General features: G+C 41.9%; 1 protein-coding gene across 6 annotated transcripts in view; it reads right to left on the bottom strand.

Annotated features, from left to right (window-relative positions):
- Positions 1–467: 467 nt before the first annotated feature.
- KANK1 (KN motif and ankyrin repeat domains 1) overlaps positions 468–21,983 on the bottom strand; it is a 130,219-nt gene continuing 108,703 nt past the window's right edge. For all 6 annotated transcript variants that reach the window (XM_066180709.1, XM_066180710.1, XM_066180708.1 and 3 more), the window contains 9 exons: positions 16,315–16,533; positions 15,360–15,468; positions 13,226–13,447; positions 11,201–11,288; positions 8,338–8,557; positions 5,488–5,630; positions 4,742–4,942; positions 2,062–2,160; positions 468–1,448 (listed from right to left, as the gene is read on the bottom strand). In XM_066180709.1, the coding sequence (XP_066036806.1) occupies positions 1,386–1,448; positions 2,062–2,160; positions 4,742–4,942; positions 5,488–5,630; positions 8,338–8,557; positions 11,201–11,288; positions 13,226–13,447; positions 15,360–15,468; positions 16,315–16,533 (1,364 nt within the window). In that variant the 3' untranslated portion in view covers positions 468–1,385. The remainder of the gene's footprint in view (positions 1,449–2,061; positions 2,161–4,741; positions 4,943–5,487; positions 5,631–8,337; positions 8,558–11,200; positions 11,289–13,225; positions 13,448–15,359; positions 15,469–16,314; positions 16,534–21,983) is intronic.

Raw genomic sequence — 21,983 nt, forward strand, 5'->3', positions numbered from 1 at the left:
AACAGAACTGTTCAGATTCCTTGAAGGAAGGCACTGAGGTGTGTTTCTGTCTCATCAGGCAGGTCAGAACTGACAAGGATACACAGGCACTAGCTTAGGACTTGCTTCTGTGCCATCTAAAAAGCATCCCCTTCACCAGGTTGCCAGGATTGTTTGTAAGATAAAGCTCAGAGGCTTTTATTTCAGTTAACTACTTTTCAGTTCACACAGTCCTTTGACACCTCCCCAAGATGCTTCACATGTCTGAGAGAGGTCACTTCTTAACCCAACAGCAAAGGGTGTAGCTTGTGCAAGACAAACACAGGCAGATCACCTTGGGCACAGTTCTCCCAGTCAGCAGGAAAAACCTCATGTGGGCATTGTCCAGTCCTCCCTGCCTTTTTACCAATTTGGTTTGTTTTCCTGCTGCAGTTGTAAGGTGCAGCATTTCCAGATGATGACAAATCACAAGTAAAACAGGAGAGGAGTAAAACAGCATAATGAAATTTTATTCTGAAAATATGGCAAGAGTCTAAGGCACTTCAAACATTTCAATACACTTGACTAAAGTGAATGTGACAAGGTAATAGCATTCCATAAATACGCACCAAGAACTACACTCAATTCCACGCAAGGGGAATATACAGCTGGTACCTCTAATTTTATTCTCCAATAAACATGTATGGAGCTTATAGACTGAAACATTTAATAAAAATATGGTAACAGGACATGTAATTCTTCATGTGGGTTTCAATTATTAAGGAATATAAAATGTTGAAAATACTGTGTGAGTTAATTTTATAGATACTAGTATCTTTTATATAAAAAGTTATACATTATCCCCAATTAGCAACAACTTATTTAGTGAACTTCAGACCTGACAAGAGGCTCTATCCCCAATACCTACCCACTCACCCACCAGCTCAAGATCCAGGAGCTGACTACATAAGCAACTGCATCTTCTGAATTCCAAAGTAATTAAAAACATGAAAATCATGTTGGAATGAAATTTATGAAAAGTTTACTGTGATGAAGTCTAGGCACAGTAAATATGTTTTAGAATGACTAAAAATAAGCCACTGCATGGACAGCTTTAGAAGTCTTAGTCTGCACATAACATAAGAAAGGATAATCTACAACAAAGAAAAACTTGATTTATGCCAGTGTACAGGAAGATGAGTATGTGGGCAAAAGAACATTTCTGGCTAAGGTTCTCCACTGAGCACTACTCAACTATATGCTTGCTTCAAGTTTACAGTTTTCTACGTTTAGCACTAGATCTCTGCTTTCACTTTGCTGGTGAGTTCAGGCACAAGACAATTACATTCAGTATCTGTCTCAGTAAAACAGTAACATTTAGCAGCTTAAAGATGGCGTAGAGATTTTTTACAGATATTTATACACTACTACTCAAATGTGGCTCTGTGGGTGGGACCAGGAGATGTCCTTCTGCTAAGCCTAGGAGTGCCCTAAAAAAGAAGAAAGAACAGTTAATCAAATAGAAATTATTCCAGCCAGCTGATAGGGAACACAACATTCAGAGTTACTCTGTTCAATTCCTTACCTATAACTGTACAGATAATTTATTTTATTTTTAATTTTAGGAAGAAAAGTGCCAGCTATCATACAGCCTACTAACTGTGAGTGCGAATTGTTCAGACAGTGAGGTGTTCAGCAGCAGTTTATCAGGAGAGCGAGTCAGGGCTAGAGGAGAGGTAGACAGCTGCCAAAACACCTAGAACAGCTATGTTTCCATTTCCAGGTCAATAGTTACCATTAAAATGATACAACAGCACCTCTGCACACTAGCCAGAATCAGTGAACCTTGCCAGTGAGCTATCTGCACCCCTTGGTAATTAGGAGGAGAAGCAGGAACTATCTCTCAGCCAGGCTTCAACCTTCAATGTGTATTTTAAAAGGTACATTCACTTAACAGCACAGAAATTGTCCTGCGAATAAACTCAGAATTCCATGTGCTGTACGGCTGTACAGCTGTCAGGGAGTAAATTTCTTGTTCACATTTCACTGTTATGTCCAACAGCAGCAAGTTAAAACATAACCTACAGGAGGCTGTGTACTAACCGGGGACTGGGCTTTGGAAAAGTTGACGTGGGCATAGAGGAGAACTGCTATGTCCTTATGTCCAGCTTCCAGGGCTATTGAAAGTGCTGTGCTGCCATCCTGAGAGAAGAAAGGAAGAAACAAGAGAATTAGTGCTTGTATGCTTTAACAGATCTCTTAAAAGCCCCATCAGCCCACAGAGAAGTGAAGTTATTAAGTGGATGCCCTACTGCTCATACAGACAGGTTAATTTCATTTAGAGTCTTGTTTAATTTCTTTTGTTTTAAGCCTTGCACTGCTGTTTTATGAGGCAGTCCAATTGTCAAAGCCTCGTAATTTCTCTAAACAAGGAGTCTCAATTATTGCTGTGGAAGAATGAGCACACTATTATCACAGTAATGTTACATGCAGTGCTGTGTCAGACCAGGAGATTGGGCTGTCTCAGAGAAACTACAGTCAGTCAGTTCGTAACAAGCAGAAGAGATGATAAGGGAGGGAAAAATGCTCGTCAAATATAATGATAATTGCTGTGTTAAAATGATAATTGTTGTGGTATAGCTCCCATCAACACTAAGAGAAATTGCACTCATAATTCCAAATGCTCCTTGATAGGAGTCTAAATACAAACAAATGGACTTTCCTAGTCAAATACTGCCACCTCAGTTTCACAGAAGATACCATTGCTTTCAAAACCCACAGCTGTTGAGGGTTCTAGAAGCATAAAGTGCTTTAGCTTTAGTGCATTTTACTGATCTGCTGTTTTTCCTTTGGACCATGTTTGGACCAGGAAGACAGAGATGTCAGGCAACCTGTGATGTGAACTGGTGCTTGGTTCACTGACTGTCTTTGTCTCTTGCACACAGAAGTCTCAACAACAATGCCAGTTTTTGAAATGTCGCACAGGGATGGAGCACACATTCCAGCAACTGCTGTAGCACTGGAAAGTCTTCTTATTTGACTAAAGGGAGCAATTATGCATAAATCTAATTGTCCTGAACAGACAAGGAGCTAGAAGAGCTGTCTACTACAATGCAATATAATGCATGACAAATGCACAGCTCACACTCTCCAGTCAACACAAGTTCTTAAAGAGAGGTGCTGAATCACTGTGGCACACGTTAGCAGGATGATGCTCAGCTTACTACTGATCATGCAGACTGGAAAAGCATCACTGTGACACTCAGAATAATTAGGAGAATGGTAAAAATCCCAATCCCACATCACAGACAAATCTGTGAATAACAAGCAGTCAAACTGTGCTTGGAAAACTATCAAACTGGCCACAGGAACAGATAAGTATCATGCCCCCATAAAGGGGGGCATAAATGCCCCCTGTAATTATTGATTTTGTATCTGATAGTGCTAACAACATCCAAGCAGAAATAATCTAGATTGCTCCTGAAAGTGTGAGATCTTCTTGTGTTTTCCTCTCCAGCCAGATATTCCACACCACTAGCACTACAAGCAACTGAGCTGCCTCTTGCAGCAGGTGGGTGAATGGGATGCCTTAAGTTTTAGCTTACATACTTTTCAGATTCTGTGCTGCCTAGGGGTACAGTTCTGAGCCTCAAATTAAGTGCTGGTAAGCTCTCTTCACAGAGCAGGGAGACAAAACAAATTTTTTTCCTGCAGAAGACCAAGGACTACTTTCAGGCCCAAAAGCGCAACAAAGGTGGGCTGAAGAGGGGAACAACCATGAGACCTCACAACCTGAAGCTGTAACTGGACAATTAAACCCCAATATGCAAATGGACCAAAATATATAGAAGTGTAAGACCTTGTGACCGATTGTCTATTTTGTGACCATTCTTTGTCCATCTTGGGTGCAGCCCTGGTCAGGCTCCTGTCCTGCCCAAGGTGTATCCTAAAGGCCTTTCAATAAATACCTACTTTATTCTCTAGCTCTGTCCAGTCTCTGTTTCACGTCAGCCTTCCCAAGGCATCTAATGAAGAGAAATGATGTCCTTGCCTCTCTGCAACAGCTTCAACAAATAACCACCCACTGCCCTCACAAATCCCCAACCCAGGCTCCATTTCAGTGATAAGTGGGTAAAGCAATAGGAAGAAAGGAAAAGTACGCAAGAAATGTTGTTAACAAGAACATAGTGGTGCAAGAAACAAGCTAAATCAATGTTTTCAAGCTTGAGAAATCCAAAGATCAAATTGTTTGCTGACACTGTCAGCTGCAATGATCCCTGAAAACAAGAAATACGCAGGTGTCCCACTTGGCACTGAAGTCACAGCCTGCATCCATTTATTGTCAGGACAGTGCAGCTTCATGACTAAGACTGAACCTACAGTCCCAAAAGTCATGGTGTAGGAACAGTGTGAACATCCTTTCAAGAGAATGGTAGGGCTGATGTTTGCCATGGGCACAGAAAAGCAACACGGTGAGGCCCTAAGTCACCAGGTAAGGTCCTGTCTGAAAACTGGAAAACCCCTTTGAAAGGGGGAAGGAATGTGAGAGGGAAAGATGTTTTACTATGAGTTAACAGACGTTTTCTTCTGTTCTGGCCACTAGACACCTACAGCTAACCACAGAAATTGCTACCAGGTACGTCTGTTAGAAAAGTAAAAATACTAGCCAAATAATCACAGCACTTGCTACCAATTAAGCAGAAGATTCATGTGGTTGGTACTCTGGCACTCTGAGTCAGACATTCACCCAAGCAGATTCCAGAAGCACTGAAAGGCAACTCACATTGTCCTCCAGGGTGCTGTTGCACCCAGGCTGAGCCAGCAGAAGCTTAACGATCTCCACGTGTCCGTGCTCACTAGCACACATCAGAGCTGTGGAGCCCTCATCATCCTGGATATTGACATCTGCACCACAGGCCAGTAGAGCTTTAACCATGTCTATCCGCCCATGACTCACAGCTAGCATCAGTGCAGTCTGACCAGCCTGCATGGAGAGAAGAGGAAAACCCAAATAACTACAGACACAATCAGTGACAAAGCATGAACACTTTTTTTTTTTTTTTTAATACTGTGTTTCTTCTGGGAGGAAAAAAATTGTTTTTTTAAACAGTACTCTCAAGGCTTTGATTGCCATTATTTAAATACCTTTTGTGGATCATACATCCCACGTTCACATAGCTATTTATTGAATTAATGGAAGACATCCAATCTATTTTCAGACGTGTAGTTTTTTCAAGTGATCTAAACGCTGCAGAATTTGTAAATGCTGCCCAAAATTCAGTAATAGTTCTTTCACACAATGATCAACCTTCATTTTTAGAAGAGGTCCAGACCTGAGGCTCAACTGTTCTTCCACAGCTTCATTTCATATATAGTAATAAAAAACATGCATAAAAAACCCACAGATGGTGAAAGCAAACGAGAGCAACATTTGAACTGATATGAGCAGGATTGGGAGCATGGAAGGAACAAAAAAAAGGCACAGGAGTACAGCAGTAAGAACTGTGCCTCGTGAACCATTTGACTGACCTGGCTGGCTTTGGCATTCACGTCTCCACAGCTGAACAGTTCCTCCACTATGCTCATGTCCTTCTCTGCCTCCACAGCTGCAAGCGCAGCGAGCATGATGGGAGTATAACCAGCCTTGTTCTGATGATTTACATTACAGACATCTGCAGAGGAATGACATAATTTCTTCAGAAAGCAAGAACCCAAAAAAGCACTAATTGTGCTAATCAACTGAATAAACTGTCAGTAGAGCAGCCTATGAAAAGGAAAAGTAGCAACTGCTTTCATAATGGATGCAATTCAAGGGAAGGTGGAGAAGAAAAAAATTAACACAGGAGTTCTTGAGCGAGAGAAAGAAAACAATTCTTTTCTACTGTGTGTAAAACACAAGAGAGAGCACAAAGACATCTTATACGTTATCATATAGGGCTTTATTTGTGCATTATTTTTTCCTTTTGTAAAAGCAAGTGGTCCGAAATCTAGCATGATATTCAGAAACACTGTCAGGAGAGTCCTTAAGCTCTTCTCCCAAGGGCATCCATACTGCAGAATTAAAGTGGTCCAGCAACAAGTGAAAAAGATATTTCTCTTCAGCACAAATATTTTCTGGCAATTGGTGTTCCTTTAAAAATCTGCAAGTGTACTTCAACATGTTTTTGAGCTGCCAAAGAAACGCCCCTTTAAATTAAAAACTGCTGCCAGCTCTGCAGTGTATTTGACCACAAACAAAACTGCTCTGGGAACAAATAGAGGCAAGTCCTCTGACCAGTGCCAGCAACCAACAAGAGTTCTCCTTTTTGTTCAAACCTTGCCTCCAGTCTGTCTTTGTTCCTAAAATCGTGCAGAAATTCAGCAGTGCTTATTGGTTTGCTAGGCAGCAGGGTTTTCAGTGTGCTCATCGTATTGGAAAGCAGGGGCTCAGATTTACATAAACATTATCAGTATACTAGAGGTTAAATTGCACCACAAATACCTTAACAAAAAAAAATGGTTTAGGAAATTCTTCAGACTTACGGCCAAAGGATCTTTTTTTCAGTCAAAAGAGCATTTCAGAAGCAATTCAAGTGCAGATGTAAGATATTACACATTTTTTTCATGTTAAATAGACATCAGTGATGATACCTTTTAACCAGTAGACCAACACTACTTTCAGACATCACTTCTGTGAGGCCACTGAAGCCAGAGAACACAACACTCTGCTACATGCATTATTACATCTTGAGTAATGAGTAACTTTTAGAAGTGGTGTGCTCCTACTCTGACCAGAACACTTCAGCAGAGTGTGTTTTCCAAGGTCACATTTAGCTCCTTTTGGAGATATATTAGCCCCTATAAGGCTAATAACAGGGAAACTGCTCTCCTCTTTGTCCTCTTGGTGACTCTGCTTAGTGCTATGGAGGATTCCTTCATCTTGTCTGCTCTTCTCACCAAACAGACACAGAGTTCTTGGTGCAAGAACCTACCAGTGATACAACCACAGGTATGTCACAGGCTGACCACAGGGACCATTCAGACACAACCCAGAGAAAGACTGTTGAAACCTGAAGGAATTTGCCTATTTCCAAACATATTCCAAGTGCTGGCGTGAGCAGGGCTCTCCTGCAGAGAGAACTACCTGGGACTAGTCATGGTTGTTAAATTTTACAGGTAACACCCCTGGTGTTTATAGGCATACACTAGCTGCCATGAGCTACAGGAGTCCTGACTTCCAGCAAGAGATGAGGATGTTCCTGCTCTCCTGAGACACCTAGGGAAGCAGAGGGGCAGCTCCCTCCCACCACACTGCTGCAGAGCCAGCCTGCCCCGTTCACCACGCTGCTGACATTCCCTGCATTCCCCTGCTGTGACTCACTCTGCCCAAACACAGACTGCCTTCAAAAGGACCAGAGATTTCAAAGTGCTCACTTTCCTCTTGAGGAAGTCTCTGCAAGTGTGACACATGTGCTAGGTTATCAAAGCTGAGATTTGTATCATTCATATCCTTGTTTATCTGATGCTGCCTTTCTGGATTTTTGAATATTGCTTGGCTTACATTTCAGACGTGTCATTGGCCTAGTTAAGATTTCACAACCAACTGTGACAGGTTTTTAAACTAGTTTAGAGAAACAAACTTCTCTCAGGGAGCAAAACTAGGATTAAACAGATTAAACATCCAGCCTGGAGCCAATTCCGGTGTGTGACACCTTCTTCTGGATGCCATCTGGGACACTGAATGTGGGGAGCAGACACTCCAGTGTCTCCCCTTTGCCACTACCCTTTCTGCACCTGCGTTGCAAGAGTATCAAGAAAAGGAAGCAACAAAACTAACCACCTGAAGCAGCATCAGATTGCTAATGGACCAGGAAAATGATCTTTGTGACAGAACACCTTATTGCTCCAGTATCTCAGGAAAGTAATATAGATGAATCAATGTGGTGGCCAGAAAAAACTTCTGCACTGCTCTAGACAAAGGTAGACTAGTTTGCATGTTTAAGATGGTATTTATACCTCAGTGTATCTTCCTCCACCAGCACCCTATAGAGTGCTGAGCAGCAGCTGTGCTGCCTCCAGAGAAAACTGCTGGAGACTGCTGCTGCTGAATTTGGGACTAGTTCAAGAGTCAGGAATCTGTCTATCTCAACTCAGTATATAATTTACTTAAGTTTTTTTGTTTGTTTGTTTGTTTGTTTGTTTGTTTTAACTTCAAGAAGCATCACCTACAAAGCTAGTACTAGAAACAAAAATTCTAGACTACCTAAGTGACCCACTATGTAACTGTTAACAGTTGAAACACCTGCTGGCAGACCAACTTTGGCATCTAATCCATCAAGAATTTCAACCATGAGAACTGCAAAACCAATAATATTTTTAAAAAAAGTAAAGCAAACTTACTTGCATCCAGAAGAAGCTTTACAATTTCAAAGTTAGAATGTGAGACACTGTAATGGAGAGCTGTGTTTCCATTTCCATCTGCCATGTTGATGATATGTCTGAGGACAGCAGGAGAAATCTCTTCAAAAGCAGTTATGTAGTCTCCAACCATTTCAGGGACAGCTGACTTCTGACTTGAGACACGAAACCACTCATGCTGGATGGTATTTAAACAAAACCTCTGTCAAAACCAAGACAGAAAAATTTACATATGGACAATCTATTTAAGGGATTTTCCACCCCCTAAGTCAGCAATACAGGTCAGGTCTTTTTTACTCCTATGTGGGAAGAAAGTATTCAGCTCACAAACAAGATGGAGCTACCCCTCTGACTAAAGCCTGATTTAAAACACCATTTACTTCCTCTCACTTCACCTGACTGTCACCTCTGAGGGCACAGAATTTTAGGATGAGAATACTCCCAGAATTAACAGTTATCAAATGCTGGTGAACAGAAAAAAAGACTTGCATAATGATCTCCATCAAATACTTAACTACTTTTATAAACCACTGATAAAATCCAGACTTTCTCAATGGTCTTAAAACAACAGCATGCTAAGTCAGTTAGGCCCAGTTCTGAGGCACAAATTATCAAATACACAAAGTATATGAGAAGAAGAGCTGAGCATTACAGATGATTACAAACCGAACCCAACATCACATTGTAATATGAAAGGTAAATACTGTTTTGGGGTGAATAAACAGATTTATAGCTTGGATGGCATGTGATGAAGTGCCTTCTTTCTGCCCAGTACTAGGAAGACAACACCTGGACTGCCTTGTCTGGTCTGATCACATAGTATTTGGTTGAAACAGTTCCAAAGATTAGCAGCAAGAATGAACAGAAATCAAGGAAATCTGACCTACTGGACAGACAGGAAGGACTGGAGATGCCCTGCTGAAAAGAACCACTGGGGAAAGAAACTGTGTAACATTTGTTGCAGAAAAAAGGAAAAAAAAAAAGGAAAAACCTGTTCTTCACCTGAAGGCTGGCTGGCTGTAGCAGTAAGAGGTTTTAGTTGCAATGAGAAGATGCAGGCTACACTTTCAGGATAAACTTTCCCATGGATATGGACTGAGAGTGGGGGAATAGGAGTCCCTTAGGCCAGGTGACTTGTCTGGTAGAGCAGATCTCACTGTGAGCCAGGAAAGCTTCCAAAGTCACCACCAGCTCTGAGACACTTTCTCTAACCTCCAAGGACTACCGTATCTTTCTCATAAACCCTCATCTGCAAGGTGGCCAGTAAATTCAATTTTGCAGAGAAGACACTCAGAAAGTTTATCCAGCCTCTAGGGAAAACACACCAGTAGCTCAGAAGTACTCTGTGTCTGGTAAAGAGAAAATATTCTGCATACACCAGTGCTGCCTATATAGCTGTACTACATAAACACATCCACAGGATATTTTACATCAGTGCTACTATAAAGTGATGTATGTATTCTGTGAACACAGAGAGCTGAAATGCAAAGGTGGCCATAAATTGACACAACAGAGTTTTTTTTATTTATTTCAGGCAGTACTGAGTGCAAAACGCCACTAAGAAACTACTTTTAGTCACTGTATTGCACACGTTATTAAATAAACAACACACCTTTAAAATTCAGTTCATTCATCACATTCAAAAAGGTGCAGTCCACAGCTCTTTCTGGTGTAAACTGCAGCTACAACAGCTGGGTATGCTGGAAGAGGTTGGGACAACTTATACAGATCCTTAGCTATACTGACATTTAGCCCGTTGGGACAAGACTTCTTTATCAGCAGACAGACAGAGGACAAGAGCTGATTAGTCTGCAGCTTCCACCTACAAAGCACTGCTTGTGCTGGAAAACACTTTAGGCACAAGAAAGAAAAACATAAATTCAAATTACACTACCAAGGCAGAGATCATCATCTGATTTTGCCATTTTTAACACTTTCAACTCCAAGACAGCCTAAAGCATTTGTTGTTTAAATGCCTAAACTACTCCTAAAGAACAAACAAAGAATTAAAAACTATGTGTCACAACTGTATGAAAACAACCTTTCAAAACATCCCCCGGACCACAGATGCCAGAACTGGACACAGACAGTACTACTGTGTCATACAGACAACATTATTGTCTTTAAGAAGCTGCAGATGCTCTAGAGTAGAGGAGAATGACACTGAATTGCTGCCTCTTAAATCACTGCACAAGTGTAACAAATGTGAAATTCAGTTTCATATCATTAAGCAGTGTTCCTTTGCTTTCAGATTGTCCTCACAGAGTAGCATAGGCAATCCCTGTGTGAAGCATTTGCAATAAGGCAAATACAATTTTATTTCTTGAGAAACTGAGTATTTCTCAAGTATTAACAATGTATCCTCATTACTCTCTGCAGCACTGATGAAAACCTCCAGTGCAGTAAACAAGACAAACAGAATCCTTGTGCTTCAGAGAAGGCAGATCACCTAGTGTTTCAGAACAGACTCTGAAGTTTTTTCATAGCAAGCAACAGGCTCTTCACGCACTGCAGTCTCCTAACGTGAGGCCTGAGAGCTGCCCACAGCAGTGCTAAACCAAAAAAACCACAGGAATTAACACAGGAATGCACAGGTGTGTTGAAACTGTGCTTTGATGTTACTGTTTTTGTGTCTGGGTCTTGAGACAACAACACTGCAGCACACAAAGCACAAGTATATCCTCTGGATGAAAGTGTCCTGATAGAAAGAGCTTTGTGACTCTTGCAGGAAAGATGAAATCCTCTTCTGCCTAGCTACTGCAGTGCTGGTCCTGTAAAACCAGAAGTTACCCCTCCCTGAAGTTCTATTGCATCTCAAGAGAAAATTTTCAACTGTATTGCTTACCACATCTTTGTTGGTTAAAGCCTTGGGGTCATCAATGTTGTTTCTCAGCAGGTTACAGGCAGAAAGCATCTTTTCACTTAGCTCATACCTAAGGGAGACAGCAGAATACACGGCATGTTTCAATTTTTATCTTAGCATTTCAGTATAGAAACATTTGTTTTTTCTGAAAGTTCTCTGGGAATTAAAGTTTCCAGGCAAGCCATCTGTTCCTACCATGGAGAAACCACTCTGGCAGCTCTTCTCACAGACACTCCCTCCACACTGAATTGAGATGAGTGTGGGAAGAGCAACAGGAATGGAGAGTGGGAAACACATCACTTTTGTGCTCTAAGACTTGGAAACCCTTCCATGGAAATTCTCACCTACTGCTATATGACTGCAGAGCACACACTATATGATGCTATGTGCTTTGATTACTGGATTGACAAGGAGAAATGCCAATAGTTGTGATGGAAACAGAATTAAACAGTGGGAAACATCTGAAGAGGTGCCCCCTGCCAGCTCTCATTCACTGGAACTAGCCTTTCTCTTCTCAACCACTCTGGAAATTAACTCTCTGTCTCCAGCCCTTTTTAATTTTTATACTTCTATGCCCTTTTCATTACAAATTTCAAAACTCATGACCAAACATAAGGTCAAGGCTTGTGCCATATCATACCAGGGTGTGGCCAACCATCTTTGCCTACAACCTCCACAGAGGATAATGGCAATTTTTCCGGAAAATTCTCCCAAAAAAGCAGAGAAGTCCACACACTAATGTGTGTAAGGTGGGCATTTTAGCCCTCACTGATTACAAGCCAGCTGCTAGTGCTAACAGAGCAATGAAATTCTCCACCATTGCATGGACCATGCCCACGTGCCCTGACCCTTCAGAGGGCATTTTCAGGGCAGTCAGCTTGCAGAGAACATGCTCCTAAAGTACACATGGCTATCTAAGCTGTTCTGCTGCTCTTCTTCCCAATCACCCCTTGCTACTGTAAATATAAATTAGAGCCCTTTTGAGAGACTGCCCATCCTTTTATAACAACTTTGTAAAACAACAGGCTATCCTACAGTACTGTATAAAGTAAGCTCAAGGGCTCTCCAAAACACACAGCTCCAGGCCCTCCAAGCTCTTAATTATTAATTTCTGCTTCTCTTTAACAGCTGACAATTACAGATAACTTGATGCTAAGCCACATCTCCAGTGAAACATGACATTAATTTTATCTCTTTTACTGTTATTATTCTACCTACATAATTTTCCAAATTAGCACACTGACAAACCCATTTTCTGTAAGAGATCCTTTCACTGTCTCAGTTTATACTTCCTTTTGCCATTTGCTAAGGAAGAATCAGTAAAAGCTCACCACTCTACAGCTTTCCATACGCCAAAAAAGCACAGCCTTGTCTGTCAAATGCTACCGTACACAGAAACTTGAAAACTACCCTAAGACATGACATGTTGAACAAGTCTGTGATGGCAGCCTTGAAAGTGTGTTACAGTATACAACCTCATATTGTATGAAGCACATGATCTCAGGGTGGACACTGACCTCAGTGCTGTACCCCTTCATCTTACTGTGCCACGGCTGAGGTGCTGTGCAAGGTGCAAAAATGCAAGACGCACTCCCAGCAGGCTGCTGACCAAGATGAATTCATTTGCTTACCGACTGTTTTACAGACCTTGTTTTAACAAGGCATTGCCTGCTCCCAGGCGAGTGTCAGTTGTGACCTGACACAGCCTCTGCTGGGGGAGCCACCAGGGTCCTGCTGTTAATGAATCATTTAAAGTTAATGGGGCCAGCTGCTGCAAAGGATACCCTCTGACCCTCTGATACCCTCTGACACCTTCTTCCTGCTCACACACAGTCATTTTTGCCGTGAAAATGCCTCTAGCTACCCACTTGAGAAGGAGGAAGTGGGCAGCAGCTGGACAGGGCTGGGGCTGATGCCTTCTCCACCAGCACAGCCCACACGACACAAGGCAGAGGTGACCTCTTCAGGGGCACACTCTGGAGAGGGTGGGCAGCCCACCCAGCCTACCTCTCTCTGATTTCCACCTCCTCGGCCTCACACTCAGTGAGGGGACCATCCCTCTCTGCCCCCGTGGTGCAGACCTCCGTGGCAGCACGGGGGGTGGTGGTGGTGGGCTGCCTCTCCTCTGTGTGCTGCTCGTTGGGGTACTCGTGGCTCTCACACTCCTCCTCCGAATCCGAGGAGGAGCTCTCCTCAGAGCTGGAGTCATCGCTGGATGTGGTCTCATACCTGCAGGGAAAACAGGCAGGAGCAGAGTGTTGGAACCCTGGAGCCTGAGAATTTCCAGCTTTCTGCGCTAAAAGGTGCTGACCCTCAAGCAAGCACCACATTTGACTTGAGGCCTTGGAATAGGCTCCCAAAATTGAGTGACAGCACTGGGGTTGTGACATTGTTTTATACTACAACGACACAGACTTCGAGATTCAGAAGGCTGAAAATGACTTCGTTTTTGGAATGTGTCTCTTTTTTAACCTATTTTACACAGACCAATTTGATTGGTGAAACAAAGGCAAATCTCTTCAAACACACTGATCAGACCAGAGAGACATCAAGAAGAAGTCCCTCTTAGGAAAAGGAATGAATAACATAGGTACAGTTACAAAAACCTTTCTCTCGTTTACAGAAAATTCCCTGGGAAAAGAATTTCAGAAAACCAAAACCCTTCAGGCATGGAACCAGGGCTACAGGGTTGTGGGTGTGTAGTTTGAATAGTACTGTGTGATCTCACAAAGTAGAAAACTTAGATCTAAGATTCTGGTATATAGCAAAACACGTGAGTTAAGATGGAGAACTTCAGGCACTGTCTGAGTCCTTCGCTTTCTTCTTCCGTCTTCTTCATGGGTTTGCGTGGTTTTCTGTAACTGGGTGAAAAAGGTCTGCATTGCAGGCCTTGGGTGGTCATTATTGGGTCAGAAACATAAATAATATAGGTGTTATCACCTCATTATTGGGTAATTAGCGCTTTAATAACCTTGGAAAGAGTTAGAGGCACTCCATTTTACCTCGTTTACCTAGAGCTCATGGCTCGTGAGACTGAATAAATCAGAAATAATTAAACATCCAAGTCCGAACACGAATGGTGACTCCTATGTATTAATCCCAACCTTGGTAGAGGAAAAGAAGCCAGAACTGTCACAGCAGAGGTGCCTTCTTGTTGCTCTTTTATTTCCTGAATTCTCAGTGCCCAGTGTCCCAACACTTGCTCAGTGCTATTCAGTAGCAGTCAGCACCTGCCTGCACCGGCACAGGTGGAAAAATGTCCTGAAAAAGCTGTGTCCTCCTTTTCTTCCCTCAGAGACTTCTCCACTGAACTCACTGTTGTTGGCAAAGGACACTGCCAGCATTATGTACACAGTGTGTAATGAAAGAACAACCTCTTTTAAATGTAAGTCTTAACATTTTGTCAGACCTTGCCTTAGCCCATGAAGTAACTTTGTTCAGAGTAAATTGTATTGCCTTACCAGGCAGATATAAGCAGGCAAGCTAACAATCCTATAACTTTCCCTCACTATGTGTAATGATACTTCTAGCCAATATGTAGGAAATTAGCTAAGTGGAATATTTAGGCTATATACTGCACCAAGCATTTGTACTAAAGGAAAACTCATCTGAGAAAAAGGCTAGAAAAGCTACATAAAACCGATTTTATGAAACCATTTTAAAGGTCTCTGCAACATTCTGCAAGGGCAAGTAGTATTTTAAAAGAAGACAATTTTCCCTTCGGTCTTCTGTATTTGTATAGGAAAGTCTCTGTAGGAAAGCCAGAAAAATGCATTCTAGGGCAATGGCATCTCTTACTGTATTGTTTAATAGTACAATGCTGTGCTTGTCAGGTACCAAAGATATATACAAGTTTTCTTTATTAAAGCATTGCCTGTCTCAGGCTGTTTCATTTCCCTGTGGTAAATCTGGCAGCAATCTAATGTACAGGTATTTGAGACTGGTGCCATATAGGACTTGCAAGCACAAGAGGATTAAGAGGAGCTCAACTCTTCAATTCTTCCTTCTGATCCTTACACTCAGCAGCTGCACCTCAGCCTGAAGGACAGGCCAAACCTATACTTGTGTTCCTGGGTTCCTTCTCTCCTTCCCACTGGGAAAAGTGCTACAGTTACAGCTATTCTGGAGACAGGTCTCTTACCCTCCATTAATGCCAACAAACTGCAGGTTCTTCTTGGTATTGTTCAAATCCTTCTTCCCATCTCTTTTCTTCATGATAGATTTGAGTGTATTCTCATTATTGGTACATACTGGTAGAAAGGGAGACAAAGAACACACATCAGTGTATATCTGTAGCCAGCTTTGAATGCAGCAGCATTATAACTGATTTTTCAAAACAACTCTGTTTTTCAACAGTGCTTTGTGTGATTTACCATCTGAACCTGGGTTTTCTAATGTACATACAGTCATGGTTAGATATGCACATTTGAAATACAGAAGAACAACTTCAAAATCAGCTCTGGAAACTAGTTGAGCCTAACTTTTCCAGCTTACAACATGCTGCTAATCTTCATGATGCTTTAGAAAACTTTAAGAAATGACATGGGCTTTTTGTTCCTCTCTGCTGTTTATGGAAAACTTTTAACACTGAAATCGGTTATTCTATTAACAAAATCTTAATTCTTAGTATCAGAGAGCAGCAGCTCCTTGCCAAAATGAACACCTTAATACAGACAGCATGTACAACAATACATACAGCATATTTAAGAAACTATTCAACAGGGTAGGTAGGTTCAGTCAAGGACGGTTTTTTTAGATTTAGTATTCATTGAAACAACTTTTAAACCAATCTCTATGCAAAGGACAGGTAACACATGCATAAAAATTTAAGTATTTTAAGAAGTCATTATTAACTCTTTATCTTTCAGTACATCTTTCTTAGGAAGATATTAAATGGCATTTCACTGATGGGATACAATCTGCCATTTAAAACCTAACCACCACCTGCAGACACGCTGTGTCACACTGTGACTTTCCCCTCAGCTGCATGTTTTGCTGCTCTTTGCGTTTTTGAGAATATTGAAAACCTTCTTTAACTGTATTTCATATTCAGACTCCACCAGCATGGTGAAAGGTGAATGCGAGCCAGTTATTACCATAGAGACCTGAGGCAAGCTGATCATCTGTCAGGTTAATTGGAGCCAGAGCTTTATCCTGAGAAGAAAAAGACTTCCTTCCACGAGTAGCTTCCACCAGGGGAGTCTTCCTCTCCTCCTGAGTGGGCACAGTGTCCTGCTCCAGTTTCAGCGTTAGCAAATTTGAAGTTAAGTGTGTGTTTGCAAGCTGGCCGTGAGGGATGTACTCCAAAGTAGCACCTGCCAAAGAAGACAGTAGGCATCACAGAGGAGTCAAATGAAAATATTTCCATCAATACTGTGATCCAGAGGAATTAAAAAAAAAAAAAAATTAAAAAAAAAACAACAAAAAAACAAACAAACAAAAAAACAAACTGGGGGAAAAAAAGGCAATGCTTGTCCTTTAAAAGACACTTTTGTGAGGACCTAATAGGAAAAAGACTGTGATCATTTCCAGAAAACACAAAAAAATGGCCGTGAGTTTTTCTTTTGATAAAGACATACAATTCAAGGACATGCTATAGAGATATTGGCTTTAAAGTGCATGAAAGGAGTGGTTCCTTCTTTTTCCTTCTCTTTCAGTATGAGCAGTGACCTCAGCTCCTGCCACCCTAGTCAGGGTGGGCTCACTGAGCTGCTCCTTGGTGACATGCCTGAAGAGCACAGCACGTTCACAGGCTCTGAAGATTCTTCCTGCAAGAACAGTACTGTTTTTGTACTTTTTATTGTACTTGTTTTTTAAGAAATGTCACTTTCCATGAAAGCAGAAAATTTTCAGGAAATTTTCTTTTTTTTCCAGTACTCGAACTAATTCTGAAAGCTATGTGCTTTGTCCAGTTACTGAGACAACTGCAGTGAACTCCCACACACACTACATTTCTTTCTTTCTTTTTTTTTGGTCAGGATTGTACTGAGCTAGTAGTTGTATTTAAACCAAATTCCAAATATTTGGGTCGTACTTTTTTTCCCTTGCTGATTTGCTGGAGTTCACTCACTTTTTCCCATTGTGTATTCAAAAGGCAGTGCTAATTACTCACAGACTTTTACAGATTCCCCTGGAGTTTCTCCAGCTGTGCTATTACAACTTCTCTACAAATCTGCACAAATGCTTTTGTTTGTGGAACACACTGAGTGTTTTTTTTTACACACATATGCCTCCCTAAGTGATGTTGTTAGCATTCAAGGAAAGAAAATGCTGAAGTTTAACTTGCTTTAAAGACTGTGACTATTTTTTTCCACTCTTTTTTTTTTTTTTTTTTTGCTTCAATGCTATGTGCCTCTGTATTATTTTTTGCCTTTGTATTTATCAAGAACTAAGGTACAGCCTTCTCATTCAAATATGAGTGGCACTGCACAGGGCGCTAACACACTGCAGTAAGGTAAATTCCAAACATTAATTTTTAGACACACAGTTACATCTCTTTCTAACAAGCTGTTCTTGTTAGATTGCCTTTCCCCCTTGTCACTTCACCTCAGTAAATTTTTCCTACAACAGGACGTAACAAAATTGTTATTTCCAAACACTGCCACTTCCCAGCAGCTTCCTCCTTTTTGTTCCCGGTCCCTCCCAAGTCTCTGAGTTCCCAACCAAGTCTCATCCCACACGTGTTCCCCAAAGCACCCTCCTCCAGCAGTGAGCCCTACTGCCCAGTTCCACCATGGCTTACAGCTTCTCCAACACACAGGGGAAGCTGTTTGCAGGGAAAGGCATGCAGCAGGGTATCCACAGGCATGGCAGTACAGGCACAGCAGCAAAAAACCTTTTTCTTTAAAGAATGAAATGTGTTTGTGTGTGTGCCTGTGTGTGTAAGAAGGTGGCAGCTTCCCAGGTAGGAGCAACCCTTCTGGAGACATGTCTGAGCACTTGGACACCCATGAAAAGCAAGAGCGAAGTCCTGCCCTTGCTCCCCCACCACTCCCCATACTCTGCAGCACTGACTGACTTTGGCCAGGTCTCTTCCCAACAGCATCGTCCCCCATCCAGCTGAGGAGAAGAGGGCTGCCAAGGTGATAGAACACCAAGCCAAAACAAATTGTTTTTAAACTCCCTTAGCTGAAAAGCCAGGGAACTGTCTCTTTGCTTGCCTGGAGCTGTGACAAGCACAATTAAAGAGTGTCAAGCACAGTAACCACTTCCAGCTACAGCTGGTGGTGGCTACCTGGGCTGGTTTTACCAGGTCACCCCTTCTGCTCCAGACTGGTCTCTGAGGACATGGGAAGGAGTGAAGGAATCCTGCTCTGAAGCATCCAGGGATATGCAAAGATTCCAAAGATGCCCAGGTTTACTTTCAGCAGAACTGTCTGCATCCTCTGCCTGACACCACAGTTCTCCTACAAAAGCAGCTGTGACAATCATGGTGTGTCTGGAGGCACAGGTGGCCTTGTGCATGCCAGAGCTGAGGGCAGGACTCCGGCAAGACAAAGTGGGGCTCCAGCCTCAGGTGAACCAACAGGAGCACCTGGTGGCCCCTTGTTATTTCCCCAAAGCCTGAATTTCCTCAGGGAAATTTCTCCCTCCTGCCCTGGGACAGGCAGGGGAGGGAGCTGCAGGGTAGAACAGACAGAAAGAAGGACTGAACCTGCCACCAATGCAACAGGATTTCAGTAGGTTCCCTCTTCTGGGACATGCATCATTGGCTGAGAAGCACCACACTGAATTCAGGATCTAGGGGATGATGTCCATGCCTTCCAATGAAGAAGAAAAGGGCTCTGCTCAGCTGGTCCCTGGCACCTGACAAGAGAGGATGACATCAAGACTTGACGGCAAGGAGACAATAAATGTGCACTAGGCAACCCGGTCAGTGCACTCATTCTCCCTGCAAAGCTCTCAGATGTCTGCAGTTATTATACGCACAGTACCCAATGGTGAGGGAAAGAGAGCTTTGGGTCCAACTCAGTATTAATGCTGCAAGCTGTTAATTATCATTTAACATCAGCTCCCAGTCCTTCCCCTTTTCAAGAGAGCAGAGTCCAACCACTGAGAAAAACAGACAAAGGAAGGAGCTGTGCAACTCAATATAGTGGTCCATGTTTTAACCGATTAATCTACTGCTGTGCAAACCAAAAATGAACCAAGTTCCTTCTTCCTCCAACAGAACTGCAGGGCCACTCTTAGGGCTGGAGGTGGCACACACCTCTGTCCGCTGCGGAAATTAAACCCTGGCTGAAGACCACCACTGGTCTACACAGATCCTAAAACAGACTCTTCCTCTCACTTCACAGAGTGAATCCTGGAGCAGAATCTTTCTCCAGGTCACAGTGCACAGCACTGACAGCAAATCTGCCAACAGGTCAATACTTTGTCAGGCACTGCGTCCTGACAGAGACCCCCGGGCAGACTTGCCTTGATAATATTCCTTAGCTTACTCTTCCAGGAAAATGCTGCAGACTTGACATAAGTTTCTAAGTATCGAAACAGAATAGCAGACTACAGCAGGGAGCTGTCAACAACTTCTAGTGTATTTTGCAACATAGTAGAGGATTTTGGAAAACTTCAGGAGTAATTTAGAGACAAAAGTATGATGCAACAAAACAAAAAAACATTGCTAACTTCAACTGTACATAAACACTTAAGCAGAAAGCTGCTCTCATCAGTTTCAGGGGGAAACAAGTGAGAGAAGCATGTTCAGGAGTTTAACAACAGTGGTTTGAAGGAATGAGAGCAATTATTTTTAATTTTTTAGAAGGAATCTCCTCTCATAAACAAACCACATGTGCTTCTTTCGAAAATCTCACCAATTTAAACCAGGCTGACAGTAAAGCTGCTACAGAGAAGCAACAGATTACCCATGCCATTTCTGGTACCTTTGATATCTGTCTACTGTTATTCGGATGCAATTTTCTTCTAACTGCAGACCTTCCCTCACAGTTATGACAGCACAAGTAGTCATGCTGTTAGGTGGTTCAGGGAACTCAAGATATTCTTATAAATTTGTGATGAACTCATGGGAACGGAAGTCTGCCCTGCTTTTGAAAATTTCCATTTAGTTTGATGGAAGCAAACCTAAGTAATATCATAAAAACAATTTAGCCTGACAGTACTTTTATCCCACTGGAAATCAAGAGAAGTGCCAACAAGGCCAGGGGATTAAACAGCATCAGGATGAGAACCTAGCTTGCTGGTTGGAACATCACAGGATTCTAGCTTAAAAAAGCTTACTATGTGGTAGCTGCACAAAGATTTTTATTTGTAACCTTTTGGTCAGTGCAAGCTTTTATTTGCACAATATGTTTATAATGGTCAGTGACACAAGCTATACATTCCCCACTAAAGACAGTGCAAATATACTGTCTTCAGCATATATAGCAAGGAAATACTCCTCTTTCACACTGCATGATTTCTTCACAGTAACAATAAGCTCATTACAAAATTATTTTAACTGAAGTACTCTCCTCCAGGGTTTTTAAATCTTCATGCCTAAAAAGTTGTGGTTTTTTTTTTTAATACAAATTATTTTAATCCACTTTCAATTTGATTTACTTATCAGAACTGTTGAAGAAAAAAACCCATTCTACTAATGTACATAAAAAGGCAGTAATGAGCAAACATGTTATGTTTAAACATTTACAAAGACTGATAGTAACCCATCCAGCTGATGAAAGCAGTACCTTCCCAAGACTAAAGCATAGTTTCATTATAAAAGATACTTTTGAGCCATTCCAGGTTAAAAGTCAGTGAATTTAAAATTTCAAAACAAAGAATTGTCACTCATGAGCTTTTTATACAATCAGCTGTCAGAGGGCAGGTTCTCTTGGGGCCCAGGCATAGGTAGACATTGAATTACCATTCAGCTCCAGGGAAAACACTCCTAACAGGATGAAGGCTCTAGTAAGAAGACTGCAAGAACAATCTCATTTTCACTCTCACTTTAAGTGTTTTCTCTGTGCTGAGAAGCCACTTTTCATCCCCAAACTAGATTACAAATCCAGTTTGTTGAAACTGGAAGTTAAAATCAATTCTTTTCATTAAACGTGACTGACCACATATGCTCACACACCTTTGAAGCAGCTAATCATCTTATTTATGAAACACTCTCTTTTCCAAGACAGCTGTGTGTGAAGCTTGGTGAAAGCCATCCTTCATCTCCCTGAGGAGTGGTGGGTCAAAGCATCTCATGATGCTGGGCAAAGTAGGAGGGTCAGCTTGGAGTACTTCTTTCTGTCTCATTCATGTGGATTTGATTTCATCAGCTGATGCTTTATTGTTGCCGAAATATGACAACACTTCCTGGGAAAAACGGGAATCTCTTGCTATTAAATATTCATAGCTGTGCCTGTTACCATGGGAGCTGAACTCAAAACAGAGCTCAGTGCCTGAACATTACATATCCCTGTGCCACACCATGGGGAGAGAACTGGGGCTCTGTCTATTGGACAGATTAGCAGGCTGCAGATTGTTACTCTCCAAGCAGCAATAAATTTGAAGGGAAAAATAATCCTTATTGTGGCAAATTATGCTCTTTGCTAACTGAAGCAGAAGCCAAGAGACTGAGCAGCTTTGAGATTCCAACAATGCATGTAGTGCTACCATTGAACGAAACCACCAATATTATAATGTTAATAATGACAGTAATAAGCTCGTGTTAACATATGACCAGGGAAGGTACATCAAACCTCTTTGAAGAGGCTTATGAAGGTTGGTACCATTTTTGAACAGCATTCCCGTTTCAGCTTCCCACGTTGTCACAACC

This window comes from Chamaea fasciata, unplaced genomic scaffold (genome assembly GCF_029207755.1).
Source record: "Chamaea fasciata isolate MVZ Bird 193981 ecotype frontalis unplaced genomic scaffold, bChaFas1.0.hap1 SCAF_4, whole genome shotgun sequence".
Lineage (NCBI taxonomy): Eukaryota > Metazoa > Chordata > Aves > Passeriformes > Sylviidae > Chamaea > Chamaea fasciata.